Source organism: Sycon ciliatum, chromosome 2, assembly GCF_964019385.1.
Source record: "Sycon ciliatum chromosome 2, ocSycCili1.1, whole genome shotgun sequence".
In the NCBI taxonomy this organism is placed as follows: Eukaryota; Metazoa; Porifera; class Calcarea; order Leucosolenida; family Sycettidae; genus Sycon; species Sycon ciliatum.
The window spans coordinates 28481621-28505874 of record NC_088644.1 but is presented as its reverse complement, the minus strand read 5'-3'; the positions used below and the strand labels follow the sequence as shown (position 1 = coordinate 28505874).

General features: G+C 45.8%; 2 protein-coding genes across 4 annotated transcripts; both read right to left on the bottom strand.

Moving 5' to 3' along the window:
• Positions 1–1030: 1030 nt before the first annotated feature.
• On the bottom strand, positions 1031–15550 carry LOC135809551 (cyclic AMP receptor-like protein A). 2 transcript variants are annotated; one of them, XR_010552209.1, is made up of 15 exons: positions 15044–15550; positions 13075–13127; positions 12651–12705; positions 11661–11717; positions 9951–10014; positions 9347–9434; positions 8159–8251; positions 7475–7513; positions 6840–6918; positions 6255–6302; positions 5386–5468; positions 4527–4606; positions 2383–2453; positions 1429–1889; positions 1031–1383 (listed from the first exon to the last, which is right to left on the bottom strand). XR_010552209.1 is itself a non-coding variant. In XM_065322918.1 (14 exons), the coding sequence occupies exons 1-14, from the start codon at positions 15101–15103 to the stop codon at positions 1737–1739; spliced, it is 1023 nt and encodes a 340-aa protein (XP_065178990.1). In that variant the 5' UTR covers positions 15104–15550; the 3' UTR covers positions 1031–1736. The 2 variants fall into 2 exon arrangements, 1 of the variants encoding a protein (XP_065178990.1); XM_065322918.1 differs by having other exon boundaries at positions 1031–1889.
• A 1068-nt stretch (positions 15551–16618) lies between these two features.
• On the bottom strand, positions 16619–23755 carry LOC135809550 (uncharacterized). Of its 2 annotated transcripts, none has more exons than XM_065322917.1 (3): positions 23338–23755; positions 19872–20008; positions 16619–18152 (listed from the first exon to the last, which is right to left on the bottom strand). In XM_065322917.1, the coding sequence occupies exons 2-3, from the start codon at positions 19981–19983 to the stop codon at positions 17305–17307; spliced, it is 960 nt and encodes a 319-aa protein (XP_065178989.1). In that variant the 5' UTR covers positions 19984–20008; positions 23338–23755; the 3' UTR covers positions 16619–17304. The 2 variants fall into 2 exon arrangements, with proteins under 2 accessions (XP_065178989.1, XP_065178988.1); XM_065322916.1 differs by having other exon boundaries at positions 23333–23754.
• Positions 23756–24254: the final 499 nt, after the last annotated feature.

Sequence of the window (24254 nt, the reverse complement as noted above, 5' to 3'; positions counted from 1 at the left end):
GTTAGATAGAAATCGATACATATTGTTGTTATTTTAGTATTGAGCGTTGAGGATGAGTGAGAATCGTTACCTTTGGCACACGTAAACTGGTCAATTTTAGGAAATCGTAATAAATATGCGCCTCGTTAGAATAATGGCTTCTACAGTAATACTGTAACACTACTGAGTACAGTCAACTTCGCTTATAACGACACTCGGCGGGGCATCAAAAAGGTGTCCTTATTCGCGAAGTGTCGTTATACCCGAAGTCTCATTATTATGTATCACAGTGGGATGGGACTTTGCTCTGGGCATGGAAATTCTGTCGTTATTCGCGAATTGTCGTTATATCCACAGTCGTTATTAGCGAAGTTGACTGTAGATCATAACCATGTAAATCTAGTACAGTGCAGGTGTACACAGTGATCGGTCACTGCTTGCAGATCATACCAGCTGATGATTTTGCCTCCTAGTCTTGGCTAAGCCACTGTACAACACACGTGACATGGCGCAGGAGCTAAAACAAAAATAATGCTGATCAAAGACTGAAAGAGCACTATTTTCTGCCTGCAAGTCATCACTGCCATTGCTAATCCTCTCCCAGGCTCTTCCACTGCTCGTACTGCATAACATTTCATGGGTGCATGCACCATACATGTATCTGAATGCACAGACTCAGTAGACGATCATGCACCTTCACTAGTCCTTGCACTGCTCACACAGTGCTCAATAGTCGACACTATCCCCCCCCCCCCTCCCTCCCCCCGTCCCTCTTCCACACACACACACACACACACACACACACACACACACACACACACACACATAACAACAACAACAACAACAACAACAACAACAACAACAACAACAACAACAACAACAACAACAACAACAACAACAACAACAACAACAACAACAACAACAACAACAACAACAACAACAACAACAACAACAACAACAACAACAACAAACAGCAAAAACAACAGCAGCAATAGCAGAAGCAGCAATAACGACAACAACGCCAAACCTTTCTTTGCAGTCGCACAGTGAACATACTTTCCGTTTGTACATTTTCTCTTATTGGCCACAGACTATCATGTGTTTGAAATATTTCAAACAAAAACCGCAACAACAACAACAACAACAACAACAACTCCAAATCTTTCTCTACAGTCACACAGTGAACATATTCTCCGCTAGTACGTCATCCGTATAAAAATAATAAACAGACAGAAGGCCACCTATGCCCTTTTTTCAAAACCATAAAATAATGACAACACGTCAAGACAAATATTTGGAGGATGCCTGAAATGAACATAGAAACGAATTCAAGTATCAACTACTTCACTGCTAGACTCTGTCGGTATCGGTATCTGAAAACGGGAAAAAACCGGCTGAACAATGCTGCATTCACCAGCATCCAAACTAGATAGCTAAGAGCATGACGACATGCATTCACCAGCATGCATACTAGATAGCTAAGAGCATGACGGCATTGTGTTGTGCATGTCCATGGACACTGAATGGGATGCTGCTGTGCAGACATTGAACACAGCAAGAACAATGATGACTGGCGGTGGTGTCTCTAGCCCCATGGATGTGTATGATGGACTGCAACAATAGTTGTTGTACAATGACTCTGTGAGCCTGAAACTAAGACACCAAGATTCCGGGACGGTCTCAGTGTGGGCTCCTTGACAGCCCGTAACAGCATAAGGAGGAGACATGCTGTACACGTGATGACTTTGGGGCGGTTTTCAAGTGCCAGTATCATCTCCACTGGACACCGGGGAAACCGATGATGCCGCACTCTCATGCAGAAGTGATCGCTCATTCGCTGGTGGCGCCGAACTTCCAACACTGTACGGCTTGACGGAGTGACGCTCACTGAATCGACTGCGAAGCGCAGCCTACACAGCATAAAGACACGATTATAATGTACATTATGAACGCAGAAAAGTGCCTCAAAAAGTACTCCACAGCTAAAGTTACAACGAGGACACTCTTCGTAAGCCTCTCAGGACTCTGAGCAGTGGCCAGCATATGTTTGAGGCAAAGTACGGATAAAGCATCCCCGGCTACATACGCATACTGCAGCTCTGCAAGCTCCCACTAGGAGCAGAAACACACTGCCCAATTCACCGTCGTACGGTGCATGGGTAAAATGAGATCGCTGTGCTTTACTGATCGTAGTGAACCATGCCCACTCTCCTGGTAAACTACAAATCCCAGTGTCCCACACATAGATCCAAAGTTGGTGTAACTCCACAAATGCATACATAATAAATAATAATTATGTACATGCCAAGGTGCTACATTCCAGGAACACTACACTACCCCCTCAAACAGTACATCTTGTACTGCATTGCACAGCCCCAACCCATCTCAGCGACATTGACCTACCCAAAGCTGATGCAACGCAAGGCGACTCCTGGTGTCTTTGTCAAAGGTGAAGACGATTGCATTTAAAAATCCTGGAAAAACAATGGACAAAGGGAAGAAATCAGTGCTGCTATTAGCAATATACAAATCTCCAATGATAATGACTTTAAAATCACAAACATCTTCTATTCAAGATGAGCCTGGATGCTTTTCACATGATCCAGATTCATGTTCATTGAGAACATGGTTTGAGCTGTATAGGCCTCTACTCAATCACTCTGCTATTTTCTGGTGCGCTACTAATCAACGAATGGTAGTGATACACACTTGGAATGCAAAGAGAATAGTAAGGCAACAAGAAAGAAGAAAGCAAGGGAACAAAAGTCCGGCAACCGGCAGCCATGTTTTAGGTCATTAACCAATAAGCAATCGACGAAAACCGGTCACCGACGAAATTCTAGAAACATTAGCATAATTAGCCAATCACAGTTCACAGCTCTGGAACATTCTGGAACATTAATACTAGCAACCAATCACAGTTCACAACAGACAGTCATACGGGTAAAGTGGGGAACTACGGGTTTAGCCATACACGACTCATACACGACTCACGAGCGACTCACGGAAAGGGTAATAACATGCAGATACAAATTACGCAAGGAGAGAAAAATGTAACTAACTGCCCCTCTTGGGGTTTGAACCAAGGAATCTGTATCCACACAAGCTCTACAAATAAATACTCTTTTACTGCGAAAAATATACTTTCTATCAAAATGCAACTCCTACAGTAGCACGGATTGAGTTTTGGCCACAAGCCCAAACCATGTTCTCAATGAACATGAAGCTGGAAAAAGCATCCAGGCTCATCTTGAATATAAGATCTTTGCGACTTCATGCCTTCATACCGCATATCACAAACACAATGCTACAGTCATGCCACAAACCATTCAGAGCAGTTCTAAAACAATATGTAGAGTATTCTAATGGGGCCGCGTGTGAAGGTAGAAGCAGTGAGACATCACATCACACACACACACACACACACACACACACACACACGTGCACGCGTGCACACACGCACACGCCTCAGACCTCAGACATGCCCATCGCGGAAGCGATGATAGCGAACAGCTATGTTAGACATAGCAACTTGTGCTGGGATTACACCATTCAACAGCTTGCAAGGCTGATGAATTGACCGCCACTATGTTTAGCCTGGTATCCACCATACAGCTGTTTGAAGTGACTTTTTCTGGCCAGTAAATCCCTATTTTTTCATTTTTCCATTTTTTCTACACACACACCACACCACATACTCCGGCATACACTGGCTGTTGGTAACCACCCAGGAGAATGAAAGAAAAGTCAGGAAGAGTCCGAGAAAGAGAAGAAAGACGTGTGCGACCATAATCGTCGGGAATTGAACCCGCAACCTCTCGATTGGAAATCGACTGCACATACCACTGCACCATATGGGACACACACACACACACACGCGCGCGCGCGCACACACACACACACACGCACGCGCGCACGCGCGCACACACACACACACACACACTGCTACTGTAGGCTGAGCTACAAACCCCAAACTGTCCTAAAGACAACAAGAGGAAACCTGTCTGAACAAAAACCGGAATGAGACACACAACCACACCACGCAATGAGGCACACAACACCCGCACAAGCACATAACCACAAGACCACACTACTACAATATGGGAACCGTCAAGGACAAACATTCAATTCTTAGGCCATGGTAAAAAAATAAAGTTGATTCTCAGGTCGTGAGCCTGTGAAAATCGGTGCGAGCGAGCGATTTTTTATTTTATTTCCCACAATTTTATTTCCAAAGATAGGGTCACACATACAAATGTATGTACATGGTCACATGTTCATATATTCAGGCCAGGGAGTAGAAAAATACCGGTATCTTACTACTCCCCGATTCATGACTTTCGCCCGCCAATGTGCGCATATGCATGCATAGAAATTTTTAAAAATCGTCGGTGCGCCGCCAAAAATCGGTGCGCACATACTTGAGAATCAAAGATAATTTTTACCATGGCCTTATTTTGGTCTACTTATATCCAATCTCCCGTCAAACCTGGAACACAAGCAGCCATATTGCACCAATTTTAAATGCTACTGCTGTGCGTGTGTACCTTGCAATGGAGAAAACAAGGTATGCAGTATCAGCAGCGGGTACACATAGCTCTCGCCAGGCGTCACAGCATTCTGAATCCTGCAAAGACACGGGGGAAGGGTGGCAAACAGAGTATGATCTATGCGCATGGAGAGAGGACTCTCCGGTTCAACCTAGAGATGGTTATACCGGGTCAGGGTCATAGCACCTGGTCTGGCCTGCTTGACCATGGCCAGACGGTATTCCGAATAGCTTGACCTACTATTAAAGTTTGTGCAAAATGGGGTTTTCATCAATAATGTTCATCTTCGGGCAAGTCGCCCATTTGGCCAGAACGACTGAAATCTCGGTGCTGTGGATACAAGCGCTTGCAGTGCATGGTAAAGGAACAGATTTCAAGTGCCCAAAGTGAGCAAGCAGTCCTGCTGAAGCTCCACAATAAGGCTGCATACTGTGTATTGTGCATAGGTATCTAGAAAGAGGAGCAGTAGAACTAAATTCCTATAACTTGTCAGCATGTGTCGATCAGTCCCCTGGGTCATAAACAGAAGCGCCTCAAGAACAAAGTGACTGTCACGAAAAGGGTTCAAACCAGGGACCTTCGTTATTCCAGGCGGTTGTGCATGCTTGGGATAATACCAGCAGCCATGAAGGATTAGTAAGCAATATAAAATGACACAGCGCACAGACAGTCTGACATTCACAGCGAGATGCACTAGTTTCACGGCACACGTGCATGAAACGGGAAGGAGCAAAGCAGTCCCACAACTGGCATGGGTACGCGTGCTGCACACCATAACTAACATTACTACAATACAAACCGTTACACGTGCTCATGCTAGCATTCATGACACTCAGTCACGCACACAATCACCCACCTGTTAATGGTTGGAAAGAGAGAAATGATCAAGTAAACGAGCGGGTAGTATTTCAAGTCGCTGATATCTTCCCTCAACAGTTCCTGTTTTACAGAAGAACCAGAAAAGCCATGAAAAGCCAAGTATTATAATTATTGTATTGCATTGTATTGATTTATTTGAATTTGGTATCTCAACAGTACTATGTACATGACATTATAATTTTGACTTTCACCACAATGTGACTGTTCTTCATTTTTCCGTGAGAACCGGCGCTAAACACTGTGATAAAGTATCTGCAACTCTCCAATTGCCAATTTGGTGATGTAAACAGTTTCCTCTGAGACAAAAATGCGATAATACTCGGAAAAAGGACACACTTCAGGCTCTTTACGAACATCCAAGTTGAAAGTTTTCGGTTTCACAAGTAGACTTTCAAGCCTTCTCGTCATTTTCGTTGTTGGTTTAGCTATCGTCTTCTTTGCGCTGTTTTATCACCTCCTTACTGTACTTAATCCACTGTTCCTGTTCCATTCCCTTTGCCTGTATTTCACCTCACGAGAAAACTTGAAAGTATACTTGTGAAACAGAAAACTTTCAAGATGCTCGTAAAGAGCCTGAAGTATGTCCTTTTCCTGAGTATTATTGGTGAAGTAAAATAGAAGTTGCCAGCTGTTCAAGGTGCATGTGTGTACCGCTATCTTCCATGACAGTTTCAAATGGCATGGTAGATAGGAATGCCAGCTTTAAGAATAAGACAGTAATGATTGTGTACCCGCACACACAATATAATTGTGAAAAGTACATACTAGAATAGACGGTCAACTCCTTGATTTTGCTACCATTACATGCAGCACTCGGTGAGCGTTACAAAAATCACAATGGCGCACCTTCATTCTCTGATTCTCGGGAGTGTAAGTTCCTTCCCACGATCCAACCTGCCCACAAAGCAAAAGTGCAAGGCAACAAGCTAATGATATAATATTATACTGAAAAAGTGTGAAAGAATAGCAAATGCAAGCATAGTTCGCCAGCACAGTTCGCCAGCACAGTTCGCCAGCACAGTTCGCCAGCACAGTTCGCCAGCACAGTTCGCCAGCACAGTTCGCCAGCACAGTTCGCCAGCACAGTTCGCCAGCACAGTTCGCCAGCACAGTTTGCCAGCACAGTTCGCCAGCTCGCAAACTGACCATGCAGTGAGAAGTCGAATCGATACTATAAAACAAAATAGAACCCACAAACCATTAAACTCATACCACAGAGTCTGATATATCCCCTTGAAATGGATCGGCATGCCTGTACGTGCTGAAGAGTGAGCTGACCAGCAGATAGCTGTTTATGTACTTGCCACCAGTTTTAACTTAAAAGTACAAGTCAAATGTACCCTGAGAGGATTTCTTCTTTCTTTTAGGGTTCGGATACGCAGATGTGAATCATTGAGAGAGTCAGCACACCAAAGAGGACACCCAACTCACCTGTTGCTTCAGCTTCCATCTAATGTAGATGTAGACTATGGCCAGGCCGACCGCAGCGATCCAAACTGGAACATACCACCTTCACATGAACAACAATACCACATTATCACAATTTATCATCCTGGTGGGAATCCACATTTACTACTAGTATGTACTGAAACACACACACACACACACACACACACACACACACACACACACACACACACACACACACACACGGTCAGCTAAAAATCAAGGTCAAAAAATGGTTGTGATTTATGATCGAGTGAGACTTACTACTCGTGTGCAACACTGTGACATTGAAACAATAGGACAGAAAACGTGGGTGCCGGTGGGCGTGGGAGGGGGGGGGGTATCACTTACAACCGGGTGTGACCCGTAACCGAGGATATACGCTACGTGCCAACAAAGAAGCAAAATAAATACGCCTTGTATCGTCCACTCCGTATAATGATCAATGTATATATTCTAGGCATGATCATATGCTAGTGTCTTGTGTTCAGTGTACTAGTGCACAGTGCTACATAGAATAGTTTTGCACTGAATGGGCACCAAATATAGCATATCACACTACATTGATACATGCATGTGAATGGCTAGATGCGCCACGTGCCCCAAATCTCCAAACTTACAGCAGAAAGCGCATCACAGTGTACTTGTTGGTGATCCAGCTACACGAGCAAACAGTAACACATCGCGACGAATAGGAACCAGGGAGAGATACAGACAAAGTTTTACAAATTCAGGCGAAATGTAGTCCGGGAATGCTTGACTGTGTTTGTCAAGGTGCTTAGTTGTAACAAAGTCCAGGTGCACACAATGAAGGACAGTATTGGAAAAGACTTGCAGATAGCCTTGTGAAGACCATCCCAGAAGAGCGTCATTGCCCAGCTACATCAGGACCCGAATTTAGAAGTAGAGACATCAGCAGTAATACATTTAATTGTAAATGAAAATGTGGGTTGTTCCCAAAGAGGTTTACGGAGTGGAAGGCTCGGCAAACTCTTCTTGTGTTCCGGGTGGCAGTCTTGAGTCAGTCAAGTGTCAGCAATTTGGCAAGAAGTATGAGCTACACGCTGTTCACATCAGTACACACCATTAAAACCTGCACGGGAGCTCTCTATTGTGTGAAGCTTAGCTTTGTGAGCTGGGCACTTTCAATGAAGCGCAATTTGATGGAAGACGTATTCAGTGGCGGCAGCTGGCCTCGAGAGATGGCTATCATAATTATCGACAATGAACGTAATATACTCAGCGAGTCTCAATGCACATATTAACTACAGAATAGCTCAAACTGGCAGTTTTAACTAACTTACCACCAGAGGCCGGCCGGACCATATCCGTCAGATTTGGCGAAAGGTATGGATGCAACGATCAGTGGTATTACCCAACAGATGATGTGATAAACTCTGTGAAAACCGGTGACATGAAGGCGCACCACACAAGTATATGTCGTGTATTGAAAGTTGAATTTTTATATTTTTTTTAATCGGAAGGGTTTCCCAAAGGCTACGCCTACCCAGGCTATCACTACGGTGTAAATGAGCACTTAAAAACTAGTCTACAGTACTGTCGGAGCAGCCTCCTAGCCTAGATAGTTCTTATTTTCATGCATTACGGTCTATGCACAGTTGAGTCACCGTGTATACGTTGGTATGCAGCGCTTGGTGAAATTCTAGCCTGGTCGTTCTTCGGCGCTCCGTTCTTCGGCGCCCGACAGCTCTATAGCGACATATCCAGGATAATTCTTGGTGTACATGTATGTATGTACAGGTCTACCCTTGCCAGTAGATAACACCGGGAGTTTCAAATTGTTTGTCTTATGACGAGTAATATCAACTATACGGACATGAATGTACGCAGTTCAGGGGTCAGGGGATTTGTGTTCATTGTCTACCACTTGAGTTAATGAGGTTAGAAGCCGATGCCGCATGTATCAAGGACAAGGAAGGCGTAATAACTGAAATCCGGCATTGCATTGAGTTTCCCTTAGCATGTGCCACTTGTTTCCCAAACTCAGACTGAACAAAGCAGAAAACAACTCAAACTTCCATAGGAAATATATTTGTGATGGTTTTTTAAAAGGTATTATCTCAAATTAATCTGCTTTCAATGCACTTTAATCGCTCAATATTAGTGCTTCATAGCCATATTCAGGTTTATGAAGCAAGAGTAATGATTCAAGTGTTTTCTTGGCGACACGTTACTTTCTTTCCTTTTTAAAACCCCAAAGCAGCAACCGTAGACTAAACACTGTGCACCCATCACTGTTTGATGCTTGCAACCTACACGATGTCATGTATTCCACAAATACTTTCATTGGAGGCCGGGTGTAAGGCACCTAGCCCTCAGAAGAGAAGCCAAGACCATGACAGTGGCTTCTATTCCATGCATCATAACCATTCTCACTAGGGCTCAGGCAACATTTATCTTTCCACATGGAGAACGTAGAATCATGCATTTTTTTAATATACGCAGAAAGCTGAAATTCTTCTCTAACTTACATCTCGAAACTCTTTGTCGCTTTGAAGTGAATGACATTCCAGTATAGGTTGAAGGTAATGCAGCAAACCCACAACAGAGAAGCCCAGTCTGTGGGTGCAAGGAGAAGACAGCCATCGCAATCACAGACACAGTCGCAGGCAGACTGAGCTGCCTGTAAAGGCCTGGTTACAATGCACGCGATGATCAGCTACGACTTTCAACCACTTCGTCTGTTTCAGCCTCATTTTAAATCACACAACAAAGCCATGACTGGGTGTGGGCACATTCATCTTGGAAGTGCGCTGGCATGGAACATGTGCAAAATCTGGAACGTGTACTGACATAGTATCTCCAATTATAGGGCTCTTTCATTGCCAGCAACGTATGTACTGATGAGCGGAACATTTGTTACCTGGGGTGACAGACACCCCACAAAAGATTATGGTAAAGAAGTCACATCTGACATTCTTGAGTTAGTCAAGTGTCAAATCAAGTCGGCAGAAATATGCGATAGGCTCCGGTGTGGGGAACAACTTTGACAGGTCATATCACTAAAATAGGTGCAATAAAAGAGCATTTCTAAGTCAGAATTTGAGCAAAGATACACTGACTCAATGCACTGACCAAAGTAGGAGAGGAAAAAAGCCTGGGCACGACAAAATGGTGTAACGCTGTCCTGTAAGTCACCCTGGAGAGAGAGAGAGAGAGAGAGAGAGAGAGAGAGAGAGAGAGAGAGAGAGAGAGAGAGAGAGAGAGAGAGAGAGAGAGAGAGAGAGAGAGAGAGAGAGAGAGAGAGAGAGAGAGAGAGAGAGAGAGAGAAAGAGAGACACACACACAGAGAGAGAGAGAGAGAGAGAGAGAGAGAGAGAGAGAGAGAGAGAGAGAGAGAGAGAGAGAGAGAGAGAGAGAGAGAGAGAGAGAGAGAGAGAGAGAGAGAGAGAGAGAGAGAGAGAGAGAGAGAGAGAGAGAGAGAGAGAGAGAGAGAGAGAGAGAGAGAGAGAGAGAGAGAGAGAGAGAGAGAGTCAATATCTTTGTCTTAACAGAAATGATCAGGCGAAAAATGTCGATTTATTGCGCCCAGAAGTTGTTCCACTGCATACTTAGCGCCAAGGAAAGAAGTGCCCCCCCCCCCCCCCCCCCCCGCACTCATTTGTCGATTTTTATGTTTTCTATACTATTCAACGAACATGCAGTCGATTTTCAGAAAAAAGAAGGTTCATAAAGACACACTTGTCTGGGATGAAGTTGAGGGTTTGCCCCGTACGTCGCATTTTGCTTGGCAAGACACTTTGGATAATGTAAAAAATGGACTACGGGGTAACTGTTTGCCCCCCCCCCCCCCCCCCGCTACTATTTTCACCTGGCTGGAGCCCTGGGTCGATGACGGCAGAACTCTACATCAATTGACAAACCTGTACACATTATTTGCACCCGAAGGATGATAACTACAGGGTTGTATGCAACCCTGCTTTGGGGCTCAAATCCCTTGTGGTCACTTTGCACTGCTTGCCAGCGTAACCAAGAGTAGATAAACAAGAGTGTGCAACTCCGGATCTCTCCTGCACAATCTGCAGATACCCCCGCCCACGGCGGAATTTTTTTTGTTGACGTCACCTTTTTCAGAGAGACGTGCATTTTGCCGCAGAGCAGTGTGAGAGCACGTGCTGGACACCGACCTTGTAGTGTAAAGCCCGGCCAAGTGCACGAGGGAAAACTTTCCAAAAGACTCGCAGCGCGTGCGTCTTCGAAAAGATTACGTCAACAAAAAATTCCGCCGTGAGCCAACCCATCCGCGAGTTGCACACTCTTTTTTGTCTACTCTTGGCGTAACCTACTGAACCATGTCACATGATGTGAAGTTCTGCCGTCGTAGCACTGTATAGAGGTTGTACAGGCAGTTGCACATTCTTGGGGATAGTGCCCATAAGCGAATCCTCGACTCACGCTATGCACTTAGTGCCCACAAGCAGTTCCGCTGACTCTGAAATCAGTCGCCTAGCCTCTCTACTTGGGTCATCTATGCCCTGGCTATGTCGGCGTGCAGGTGTGTACGTACATCAACATTGTCATAACGCTATCCATGATGCTGCTGTATACCACATGCTCCCCATGCCATGGTAGCCCGACTCTTGCTGACATGCTCCCCATGCCATGGTAGCCCGACTCTTGCTGACATGCTCCCCATGCCATGGTAGCCCGACTCTTGCTGACATGCTCCCCATGCCATGGTAGCCCGACTCTTGCTGACATGCTCCCCATGCCATGGTAGCCCGACTCTTGCTGACATGCTCACTATAATGTACTGTAGGCAACAAACCCTTGCTTCACACTTACCATGACATACGCAATGCTGTCGAAGAGAGCGGCAATGGTCAGCCAGGCTATGAGACGCTGCACAGCAACAAGCATGCATAGCAGCAAAAGACCACGTAACTTAAACAGTGACTTTGCATCAGCTGCATTACATCCATACACACATCAACAGCTCAAGGCAACTAGGATGTAGCTATGACCATAGAAATGCAGAGTGACACTAACGCTGTCACTCCGTTTGAGTTAAATGCGCCACAGGAACAGAGTGTGGCATGGTCCAAGAATCACCAAACTTTCCCGTGCCAAAAGCGATACTGAGACACCGAGGTTTGCATATACCCAGCTACCTAGTCATTTGGCCAGTACCGAATCTACTACATACAGTGTAGGGCCTGCAATGGAACTGTACCTGTAACTATCATACCTAACTGTGTATGCGTGTCGACCTTCATGAAATATCTTGTTCTCTTGTCATGATGCATGTAACACTGTTGTTCCTTCCAGTTAGTTCCGCTAGTGTTGTCCGCGCTAGCGCTTAGTTCTCCTGGCGCCGGATCATGTATCGAGGCAGCGCAGTGCATGCAGTGATTGTGGTGTCGCGCGTGTGGAGCTGGTGCGTGACACATGCTGGTCATTTTGATACTCCGCCATATTTTTCCTTGGACTTGGTCCTTCGTTTGGGACCTGGTCTTCATTCTTCTTTGCACTCGACTTTAGTTTTAGTTTTGTTGCTCTCCCAAAATACAATGTGAACCATTACTCTCTGGCTCTCTGGCTTGTTGCGTGTGTCCGTCGGAGGGAGTGATTAGTTAACAGGCCAATGAAATCTAGCTGTTATTACTCATAGCCGATAGCAGTGTATCCAGGACCATACGCAACACTGACCTACGGGTTCGTATATCGATAATTTTGAAGCACAATCATATACCCCAGCAGTATTCACAATTCGCTGCTTATCAATTAAAACAAACACAAACCATGGCCACTTCTTCAAAGTTTATGGACATTTACCTGCGCAAAGTTTTCATACTTGCGAAATACCCAGATAATGAACAAGCAGAAGATGCTGCACACAACAGGAAGAACCACACAGAAGTGATGCTCACCTCGTCAACAAGCATGGCATTAACTCCAAACTACTGAGTACTGTATTTTCCGGAGCATAAGCTGCACGTTGAACACTCAAAATTCACCGAATAAAGGGGGGGGGGGTGTGGATTATACTCCGATGATCAGCATGATTAACGGTGATAAAGAGGGTAGATATCTATCTGTATTTCGTGGCAAAAAATGGGGATGCTGCTTTTACTCCAGTGCGGCTTAGACTCCGGAAAATACGGCAATAATAGTGATTGTGAACTTCAGTAAGAAGATCCCTGCGGTGAAAAAGCAATACCGACAGGCTTGATTTGTCATGAACATTTCTACAACTTACCAGCTAATTAGAGAGATGGATGCCATAGCATGGCGGATGTTCAGAATCACCGTCTGCAATGCAAAGTGTAGCACATCAACACACACACCGACGCACACGCATGCACACACCCATGCTTTTCCTTTTGCGAAAATTATCCATAATAGAGGCAATTCGCACTGCGGGAACAAGTACGAGTCGACACTCTGATCGGAGCAGCCGACCCATGAAAGGCAAGTACTCGTCAAACGTGCCTTTCTGCAAAGTTCTTACAAACGCTCAAACATATGAATGGGTACAACGGTTGGCTCATGTTTGTCTTGCACTTGAGCAAAAGTGTGAAGGTCCCTGCTGTACCCTATATGTAGTGGTGGAATAGCACTGCTGCTGATGGTGCTAATCTCCCTACATATACACCTAGTCAGTAACTGTCATGGACATTGAAATCCGATGGGATGACCGGGACAGGCACCCTTACTCCTTTTAGCGCGTACACGCACTGTAGCTCACATTCACACTGTAAAAACATGGACCAGCAGTGGCCGCGGCTGCAAGGCCAGTGCCCCCCCCCCCCCCCCGCAATTGCTTGACTTCTCAATGTCCGCTACGGATATACCACCGCGGCTTCAAAGGTGCAGCCATATACTTATGGCTGCACCTTTGAAGCCGCGGTGGTATATGCGATTACAAGTTACGCCGATCTCAGCTATAAAGCCAAAACTTTGTAAATGAGATAACGTTAGAGATATGGGCAAAGACTCCACATACCGGTACAACTTTACATTATGCCAGTTAAATGGCGGTAAAAAACCCGCCAAACATCACACCCTCTATCTCTCTGAAAACACGTTCAGCATTCCAGCCTGCCAAGCAAGATAATGGCTACCCACCGACTAGGTACAAGGTGCAACGGATAGTGTCGGTGAAAGGAGATGGATATCGGCAAAATGTGACAGAATTGTTTGCAGCGAGATAGGGTACAACGTACAGCCTATTCGGGCGCATTCCTGTCACTCGAGTTGAACCTTGGTGTGAAAGTTCAAAGTGAGTTGTAGCCTGCAGGCAAAGTGACCAGGTGACTGGTGTACGCATGAGCATGTGACCGCCTATTCAACCATGTTCGAATAGGAATAAGGGCTGAACGCTGCATCGCAGCCTTCTTGGACCAAAACCAGTCGACTCAGCATCCAAAAGACTACAACATCGCGGTCATCCCTGCTTTTATAGGAACAAAATGGCGCTTTTAATGAAATTTGCATACAAATCCCCGTCTAGTAGGGAGCAGTCACCCAGTTTCGGTGGAAGTGGCGAGTTCGATTGGGAATACAGGAGGGAGTGCCTCAGCTTCCTCGGACAAAGACCGTTCGACTCAGCACCCCGAAGACTACAACTGGTGAAAATTTGATATTTTTTTGTGAAAAGTTTCGCTTTTGCCCCATGGCATAGTAGGTGGGCTGTTTTGCATCACAAACAGGAAAACTGCCGCAGTGTTTGGAGTCTAAGATCAGGGCATTAATCATTATACTTGTACTCTAAGTTGTAAATGCAGACACACTGCTAATGCACTCCTGCATGGGCTGCATTCACTGGGTGATCATGAGTGCACTTCACTCATCCAATGACTAACCACACCAGTACATTGTTCTCAGTCTGACTCAAGTTTAGTGTTAGTGTTGATCCTATCAGTGAAAGTAATAATTGCCGTATTATAATAATGAAGTGCAGATAGTGATTGCTACATCACTGCATGAAGTGCAGATAGTCGCATGCATGACTGCATCATCTACGCAGTGCAGTGGGGGTGGATGAGCACTCACTGAGTGCAGTACTAACCAGCAAGTAGATACATACCGGTACATGTACATGTACATGGATGTGAAAGTACATGATTGTAAATTAAAAATTAATGAGAATGTAAAACCAGCTACAACTCAATGGTAAAATAGCTACGACAATATCGTCGCTAATCCGCAGAACTACTCAAGCTTACGCATCGGTGCGGCTCCGCCGGGAACGGCTGACAAGACGTTGTTGTTGTTGTATTATTCATCTTACACTCCTTCCCTCTCGGAACTGTGTACAGTGTAGGGCCAGAAGATATGAAGTGAGCGACTATGTACGAAGTAGTTATTCTAAAAATACAAAAATGAAAACGGTATCACTGCTGTCACGAATCGACTACCGCCCCTACTTGAGTTCTTTCAGCCAGTAATGCTGTAGCTAGCGGTATCATCATAGTACTCAGAATGTACCGGTGCTCACCGCCAACTGCCCAACCAAAATGCCCAAATCGGCAACTGCAACAATACAAATTACGATACAACCATGTCAACGAACTGACAGCCTGTGCTCGGCATGCAGCTTCTTTTTCGTTCCGGCCTCCACCCCTATCTCTGTATCAGTATCAGGCTATGCAAAGACATTGAAAGAGTCAGTGCCAGTGCCAGTGGTATTCTACTAAATTTTCTACTACTACTACTAGACTATGTAGATCCCTGACCCTGGCCAGGATGTATCTTGTAGATCTACCGAGTCTGCACTGCATGCAGTCGCTGCACAAGCAGGCCGGATACCATGCCAGGAGTGATGTACATAGTCATTCATAATGCCAATGCCATGGTCATGCATGATCGTGGTAGATCTACAAAACAAAGATTGTAGATTGTAGAATACTGAGTCTGTAGATTATGGTAGATCGATGAGCGTAGATGTCAGACACTGAGCCTGTCGACATGTCGTTGCACTGAGTCTGTGACTGCACTTTCTTTTTGTAAATGTGGCCATGTGGGCGAATCATCATGTCCACCCTACTACCTGCATCTCTCCGTATTACATGACCCCGTCTCATCCAAGGCGGGGGGGGGGGGGGAAGAAACTTCGGAATAGTCACTCAAACATCATAACAACGATGTATGATGCCGGTGTTGTACACAACTTCACAAGTACACAAATACTACAGTCATATATGATGATATTATCATAATAATAATTATTATTATTGTACATGTAAGCATACTGACCAACCACCAGAATCTCAATCCCTTGACAAGACATGCAGAATCCCTGGATTTTTCTCAAAATCCCTGGATGGCACAAAAACAAGTGAAAAAGGGCTTTTCCCGCCAAAAAAAGTTCAACTCTGCAGATCTGCGTACGGCACAGTTCGACCCTGCATCGCAGTTCGATCAGTCGGCGCCTGCATAGCGCCTGTCAGTGCAGATCTTGTGCCAGTTGTCGTCAGGTCTTGAAAGTGCCGTGCACAGTTCGATGTGCGAGTGCGCACCGTACATATTTTGGAAAAAACCGGGACATTCGAGGCGAATCCATGGAGTTTTCAGGAAAATCCTGTATCAAACGAAACTGTGACTTTTCCGGGAGTTTGCTTGAAATCCCCGGGACCCCGGGAGTAGTGTTGATTTCCCGGGATTTTCCCGGGAAAACCGGGAGGGTTGGCCAGTATGATGTAAGGTTGTTTGATGGATAAAGTTCTTGCACGGTCCTTGGCTAGGCCAAGACCAAGCTCGCCCTAACAAGACAGGCCAGGCGAAACTGGTCCGGTCAGTACTTGAAGTCGGTTAGGCCATGCCGGCCAGAACAACGTTTCAGCCATCGATGCAATGGTTACCACAGAATGAAGTCATGTGTGCCGCCATCATGTCGTACACAAAGCTACTTCGAAGTACCTAGTATGTACAGCAATCCTAGGGTGGTAACTTATGACCAGGAAAGACAAATATTCTGCTGGTCCTGCTATCAAAAATAAAAACAAAAGAAACAGTGCAACACGGCAGCATATCAAGGCAACATCTTTACAGAATGTCAAAAAAGGGCTCAAAGTAAGGCAAAAAGGTTCAAAAAAACAATATCATTAAAATAGAATGGCACAGTTTGCATGTATTTATGGACAAGCTAGGAGTATTCTATGGATAGCATATCAACGTCACTGCAATCTCCATCAGCTGTTTCATTTGCGATAATCTTCTCAGTGCCCGCTTCCAATTCTACGAAGAGGCAGAGAGGTATGAAGGACTGAGCTTAGAAAAACACATTCTGTATCACCTCAACCTTGATCATACAACGGTAATACGGGTAGGCTCAAGCCATTTTAGTGATCACAAAGCGCAGGCTGGATGTCGAACAGGCCTCACTGGTGTTGCACTGGGGAGGTGGGCGTTGCAACTCAGCAGCCAAGTGTGCATGAGCCGGTGCGGAATTTTCAATCCCGGGTATATCTACAGTCTACAGGCGCCATTACGCCACACTAGCATAGGCATTATCGGTGTCCAGGGCTCCGATGAGCACGTCAAGATTGACCGCACTGTTATCCCTGGCCACTTTCCGCTTGCTCGGGTAATGTGGTGCCTCTTGCGGCCGGTACCCTGTCGCAGGAGGGACAATAGCGCTGCCACCGCCCGCTCTGAGGGAATGATCCAACTCCACTTCATCGTAGGTATTGGGCTGGGCCATGATCGCTGAATCTGGCTGTGGTACAGGAAGTTGAGGTCTTGGATCAAAAGGTACTGATCGCGACAGTGAGGTCTCACTGATTTCCTCGTAGGCAGAGGGAGCCGAACTGCCCATGAAGACCCTGTCTTCTGTGCTCATGGCTCGTGCCCTGTTGCGAGCACTGCCCATACCAAACAGACCGCCCGATGGAGCTCCGCTGTCATACGCTATGGGCATTTCACCAAACTGGCTGACGTTGGAGACTTCGACTGTTGCGCCGCGAGAATCCTGGCTGTAGACGATGCCCTGACCTCGTTTCAGACTCTGTCCTTGCTCTGCTTCCTCTTCGGGAATGGAGTTGTTCAACGCTTCCTGCGAGCAGATCACCGAGCTTTGGTCTGCAGGCGGCGACTGGCCCGGCACTAGCTCAGAATATGAGGATTCGGAGGCCTGGTTTCGGCCAATCTTGAACTGACTATACTGCTTTGCTGGCTTTCTGTTCTCTTCTTCCTGCTGCAATCGCACTCGCCGCATCATGATGGCAATTGTCACTCCGGCCACTATGCACAGACCAACAAAGCCGGCCAGAGCATAGATGGGCACTGACACCTCCGGAGACTTCATCAGCTTCATGAACTGGTCATAGTCAGTTTCTGTGCAACATGAGACAAGACAAATTAGAAATATGGTGTTGAACGCAGGAAATGCTCTTCGCTTGCTGATAGAAACTGATGTTCGATTTCCACACACACTTCGATCTGCAGATGTTTGAACATTGAAAATTGCAACATTTCATCATTTTCTTACGCAAGGCCTCTGCTTGTTTAGTCTTTCCTCACCTGCTTCAAATTCACAGCAGCATAAATGGTCCTTATGCACGTTGCAGAGATGTACGAACAGGATCGGTGGAAGCAGTTTTTATTTGGTCCGGCCATAAGCTAGCCTTTCATAATTGTGTGTATCATACGGAGGGTATACAGTTTACACAATGTCACATGACCTCCTCAACAGTAAACACACATTGGTGACAAAAACTTGAGTTGGTCCGGCCATGGCCTGACCAACCGGACCGGTTCCGCCGGGCCTGACGAAGTTCTGTACTAGGATTGTAGGTGTGAACATACCCGGTTGGGTGTTCAGTGTGTGCTAAACATGCGCATTTGACCAATTTAGCTGCACTGTCAATGGCAAACAATCGCTTTTCCAGCTTCATCACTTTGGACAGAATATGACCAGCTAGATCTTTGTTCGAAACAGGTTTCGTGCGAAATGCGTCCAGAGACCATTTCTCAGTGGAAACAGCAGTAGACACAATAGGGTCCGGTGCATTCAACACTCAACCAGGTCTACGGGATTCTATGCCAGAGATTATACGGGATTCCGTGTATCTGTACAACATGCATAAGGCATATTCTCACTGTTGTCCTTCATCTCTAATAGGCAAATTACACCTCCAAACTTTCAAAAGTAACATGACTGTCTTTTAAACGCAATTCACTGGGCATTGCAAACACATTGTTTCTTTGTTGGTTTGCGCTTCGTAGATGTGTTGGAGCTAGGTGTCAGGTCGTCGAATGTCTCAACATCCTTGTCAGTGTTGTGCCTTGTTGTCGCACTATCTGACTGTATATTATCTCGTTACCTTAGTGGACTCACGGTTAGTCATAACTAGTAACTTACAGGTCCTTTTTCTCTTTCCACATTGTTTCTTTGTTACTTATTAAATTTTATTTAAATCCACTAATTTTCGCACACTGCACCACTTCTACTGGGCACTGAATGTCGATGAAACAGCGCCATTTTCAAGATGTTAAAAAAGAGAGGACCATAAGTTTACAAGTTATCCGTTTTGTCCAACACTAACGACTATAATCAGGACAGTTTGACTTACCAGTATCCTGCTTATAATCGTTAGTGTTGGACAAAACGGATTGAACTTGTAAACTTATGGTCCTCTCTTTTTTAATTTTAATCCTTGGCTCTCCATCCAAATTTAAATTTCAAGATGTTATCGTATAATTGGCAACCGCGTAAACACCCAAAGTACTTGAGTGAATCCATGTTCTTCTCAAAAAAGAAGGCCATACTAAAAGTAAGGTTTCAAATGAACCCATGACACTTGTACTCTCCCCTAATTCATTTCCAACATCCAACCAAATCCCAACCAAAACCCAATATTGACCGTACTTAGGAATTTGATCCACAGGGGGCGGTGGCGTCCCTACGGATGTGGCAACTTGAACTCGGCCTGCAGCCGAGTCGACCGTGATTTTTTTAATTTAATTTAGGATTATTCCCTTCAACAGTAACCAAGACTAAAGAGCAGAAGTGTACATGTGATGCGGTACAAGTCAATAAAATGGTGGCCTTACTTTCGTTCGCAGTGACACCACGGGCACAAAGGATGACAAGCAACAGAAGCATGGCTGTCCCGGGTGATCTTGATTGGACTTGGGCAGAATTCACTGGAATGTCTAAAGCCATGGAAACCACTTGCAGTTGTACTTCCCTACCAGAGAGGGAAAAAGAGAGAGAGAGAGAGTAAGTTACATTTATAAAGACAGGTAAGTCTAACAAATGAGGACTGAGACCTCTACAACAGGTTTTTACGCCTGAAAGCAGGTGCATGATTTAACAAGCAGGTTGTCAATCTAGATTTTATGCGCAGATGGAGAAAAAGAGAGAGAGAGAGAGAGAAAGAGAGAGAGAGAGAGAGAGAGAGAGAGAGAGAGAGAGAGAGAGAGAGAGAGAGAGAGAGAGAGAGAGAGAGAGAGAGAGAGAGAGGAAGAGAGAAGAGAGAGAGAGAGAGAGAGAGAGAGAGAGAGAGAGAGAGAGAAGAGAGAGAGAGAAAAGAGAGAGAGAGAGAGAGAGAGAGAGAAAGAGAGCCTCGGAACGAGAGAGAGAGAGAGAGAGAGAGAGAGAGAGAGAGAGAGAGAGAGAGAGAGAGAGAGAGAGAGAGAATGAGTGGGTGGCTAAATCATGGGCTTCGGGGTGCTGAGTTGAATGGCCATAGTGCAAGGAGGCTGCAATGCATTGCCTCTCAGCTCAGTACTTGTACATGCATTCCCGATCAAACCCGCCATGAATGAATCACGGGTCTGGTCTTATGGAACAGGAAGACAGCTAGTATGAATAGCATAGCTAAAAATGCTCGGAATACATCTTCTTGATACTGAGCTGAATGGCCTTGGCTAGAGGAGGCTATAGCACACTGTTTCCCAATCAAATGATCCCCAACTTTGGTTCGTTTTCACTCTGTGCAGTTCCCCGCCTGGTTGCACACAGAGACATCATCATTGTGATGTACGTGCCAGCTAGACTGGGAATATCAAGGTATGGTGAACGGTGCATCGCAACCGCCTAGAGCCAATCCCCACTCAACTCAGCACCCCAACTCCTTATACCCTGCATGTAGCTGTGAGCAGTACTACGTAAAGCAAATTTGCACCATGCCAACAAGGAGGGTTAAAACATTTGGTGTCACTGCCTTTTAATAATATTCTTCCACGTGACCCTTGCCAATAGTCACAGTTGTTGTTTTTGTTGTTTGTTTATTTAATTCAGAGTAGAAGAACAAACAGGAAAATTTGCCTAATTACATGATACCGACTAAAAGAAGAATAGGGTATAAAAAGTAAAGGTCATGATAAAGTGGGTAATAAAGTATTTAAAAAAAACTTTTTATGTAATTTCAAATTTGGACTTCACGGAGAATTTCAAAGTAAAAAAATTGCAGTTTGTGTTTGCTCGCAGTGGATATAGTTTCGATGCACTCCCCATGATGGCAAGCGAATGGCCGAGGGCCCTCTTGATTGGTGTGACTTGCCAGTATGATGCAAGCCAGATATTGATTGATCGAAGAAGGATAGATTTGCCATCACTGTGAATAAGAGTCATACTGTACCTCAGTTGTTTAGAGCATTGCTCGCGAATAGCAAGGTCCCTGCTTCGAGTCCCGGTGGCGTGACTGATGATTTTTTTCTTCCTTTCGTATCTGGCTTGCAAGTGTTGAGTTTCGGAGAGAAAAGAGCAGTACGAGGCATGTGGCCCTAATTTCCTAAAACTTTTTGTGTAGTCTTTTGTATTTAATTTTTGGGGAAGTATACCCTAAAATCAAAATTTCACCAGTTGTAGTCTTCAGGGTGCTGAGTCGAATGGTCTTGGTTCGAGGAAGCTGAGACACTTCCTTCCTCCTTTATTCCCAATCGAACTCGCGCACTTGCACCAAAACTGGGTGACTGCGCCCTACTGGATGGGGATTTGTATGCAAAAAGTCACTAAAAGCCCCATTTCATTCTTATAAAAGCATGGATGACCGCGATTGGTCCATATGTTGTAGTCTTTTGGACGCTGAGTCGACTGGTTTTAGTCCGAAAAGACTGCGATGCAGCGTTCGGACCTTATTCCCAATTGAACACGGGTGAGTAAGCGGTCACATGCTCATGCGTACACCAGTCGCCTGGTCACCGTGCATGCAGGCTACAACTTTCACACCAAGGTTTAACTCAAAGGTTCAACTCATGTGACAGGAACGCTGACAGAACAGACGCCGAGGACCCTCGGTCATTCACACCGCTGTCACCTCCAAACCAGCTAGTCGCAAGCCCGCGCTGGGCACAACAGTACGAAATAGTGTTTGCGACTTCGGTGATGTTTTTGGAATGGGTTTGCACCCCACACTGAAGCTCGTGCTATTCCGCCGACTTGACTTGACACTTGACTGACTCACGACTGCCATCCAGAGGACACGAGAAGTTCATTGAACCTTCGACTCGGCAAACCTGCGATCACCGTCCAGGAGCGACACTGACTCACGCTGCTATCTGGTGTTCACGAGGTGTTTGTCGCGCTGGAAACGGAGCGTCTCTGTAAGTTTGTATCCCCGGTGGTGATGTTTGTGCCCGGAGAGCACAACTGGTGCTCTTCAGGTACAATCTTCCTCAGCCTACTCAAGCTCAACAGATCAGATGAGGGGTGAATTCCCCGAAACACTTTGTATTGAGCAGGGAGTGGTGCTTTCTTGCAGGTTTGCCGAGTCGAAGGTTCGATGGACTTCTCGTGTGCTCTGGATGGCAGTCGTGAGTCAGTCAAGTGTCAGGTCAGGTCGGTGGAATAGCACGAGCTCCAGTGTGGGGAGCAAACACATTCCAAACAAATCATCGCCGAAGTCGCAACCACTATTTCGAACAGCTATACTCGCTCTAAATGGAAACTTCTTTCCTCTGCACCCAAGCTAAAACCCATCCAAGAATGTGTGTGAACACCCTAGCTCCTTCGCCTCGTCATTGCCAAGCGAAAACTTGTCTTGACTGGCGCCATTTTTGGGAAGCGGAAAGAACACTTTGTGCCAGGACTGGTTGGTAGGCCAGCTATGGTATCTCTGGAGAGCCACTACACACTGTGGTTGAAGGCAGCAGCCATTTCAATGTGTCACATGACTGGATGCATGCAGACGGCGATCACCACCGGCGATCACCATGGTACATGATTGTATAACGAACTTGTTCTTGGGGTGCAGTGCACATAGAATGCCATTATCGGAGGGCTTGTGGATGGTGCTTCCCCATGCGAGAGGTGGGACAGTCCACTGCCACTGGTGGTTAGCTGGTAGAGTACACAATGCTTAATTCCGACTGCAAGCTATGATCCCTGAAATAATTGATTTCAAAAGCTTGCAACTTACTTTTTGCCCCCCCCCCCTTCCCCCCGTCTGCCTGCCATCATTGATTCAATCATGCATGTTTTACTGGCTGCTCCCAATTCGTGCTGATCGATCCCGGCGCTACTTCGCTCCCTTTCAAAGTGACAACCACACAGATTTTAGTTGCCCTACCTTACAATTTGCTGTGTGCCCGGCGACAGAACACCTCCTCACAATCTCCGACGACGATGCTGAACGGCAGCAGCGAGTGGGTCCGGATCACCGGTTGGAGATCTCCATTGAGACGTAAGGCGTATTTCACATGCACCGTAGTAACATGGAATTGTAAAACCTCTTTTGGTCAAGCGACTCCAAACCTTAGCTGCAGGAGCTGCCCCGAATAATCCTTACATTGACGAATTATCTGTGGTGTATTCGCCGAGACGGCGAGAGTGCCCTTCATCCGCGGCCGAGGTCGTGTCGACTGAAAAACTGCAACCGCGGAACTACACGTTTTTTTCTCCTTTTCGACAGAGTGAATGAGCAGAGCTAGAGCAGCTACGCCTGGTTCCCTCCTCAACCGCGCTCGCTCTGATGACTGGTGATCGTTATCGATATCGGTTGACAGTTTTCAACAACTGTTACTTTTGAGTTTTGTGTAGTCTGACTGTAGCAGTAAAAATGTCCCTTGACTTTGTGCATTTCCATGATTTCGAATTTTGGGCGATAGCCATCGCATATCGGCAAGCGCCGTTCAAACTGGGGCTGACCGGGTCTGTCATGACTGGAGGGCAGTTTGTAGATCTACATCAGTCATCATTCTCTGAGTGACAGACTAGATCAGTACGACAGTAGGTCTACGACAGTAGATGTGCCTGAGGCGGAGCTGGGGCTATACTATAGGGTAGATCTACAGCTGTCGGAAGCTACTGCAAAGTACTTTTTAAAGGGGAAGTTAATGCGTGTCTTCACATGTATCTGTGCCTGTGGCTGTGGCGATCCTTGTGTGAACGCCCCTAGCCCTGTTGCACTTTCGCAGGTAAAACTACCGGTAAAAGTAATACATGTCTGTAGTTAGTTTCGGCACAAGAGGTACAACAACGTCGTTACCATG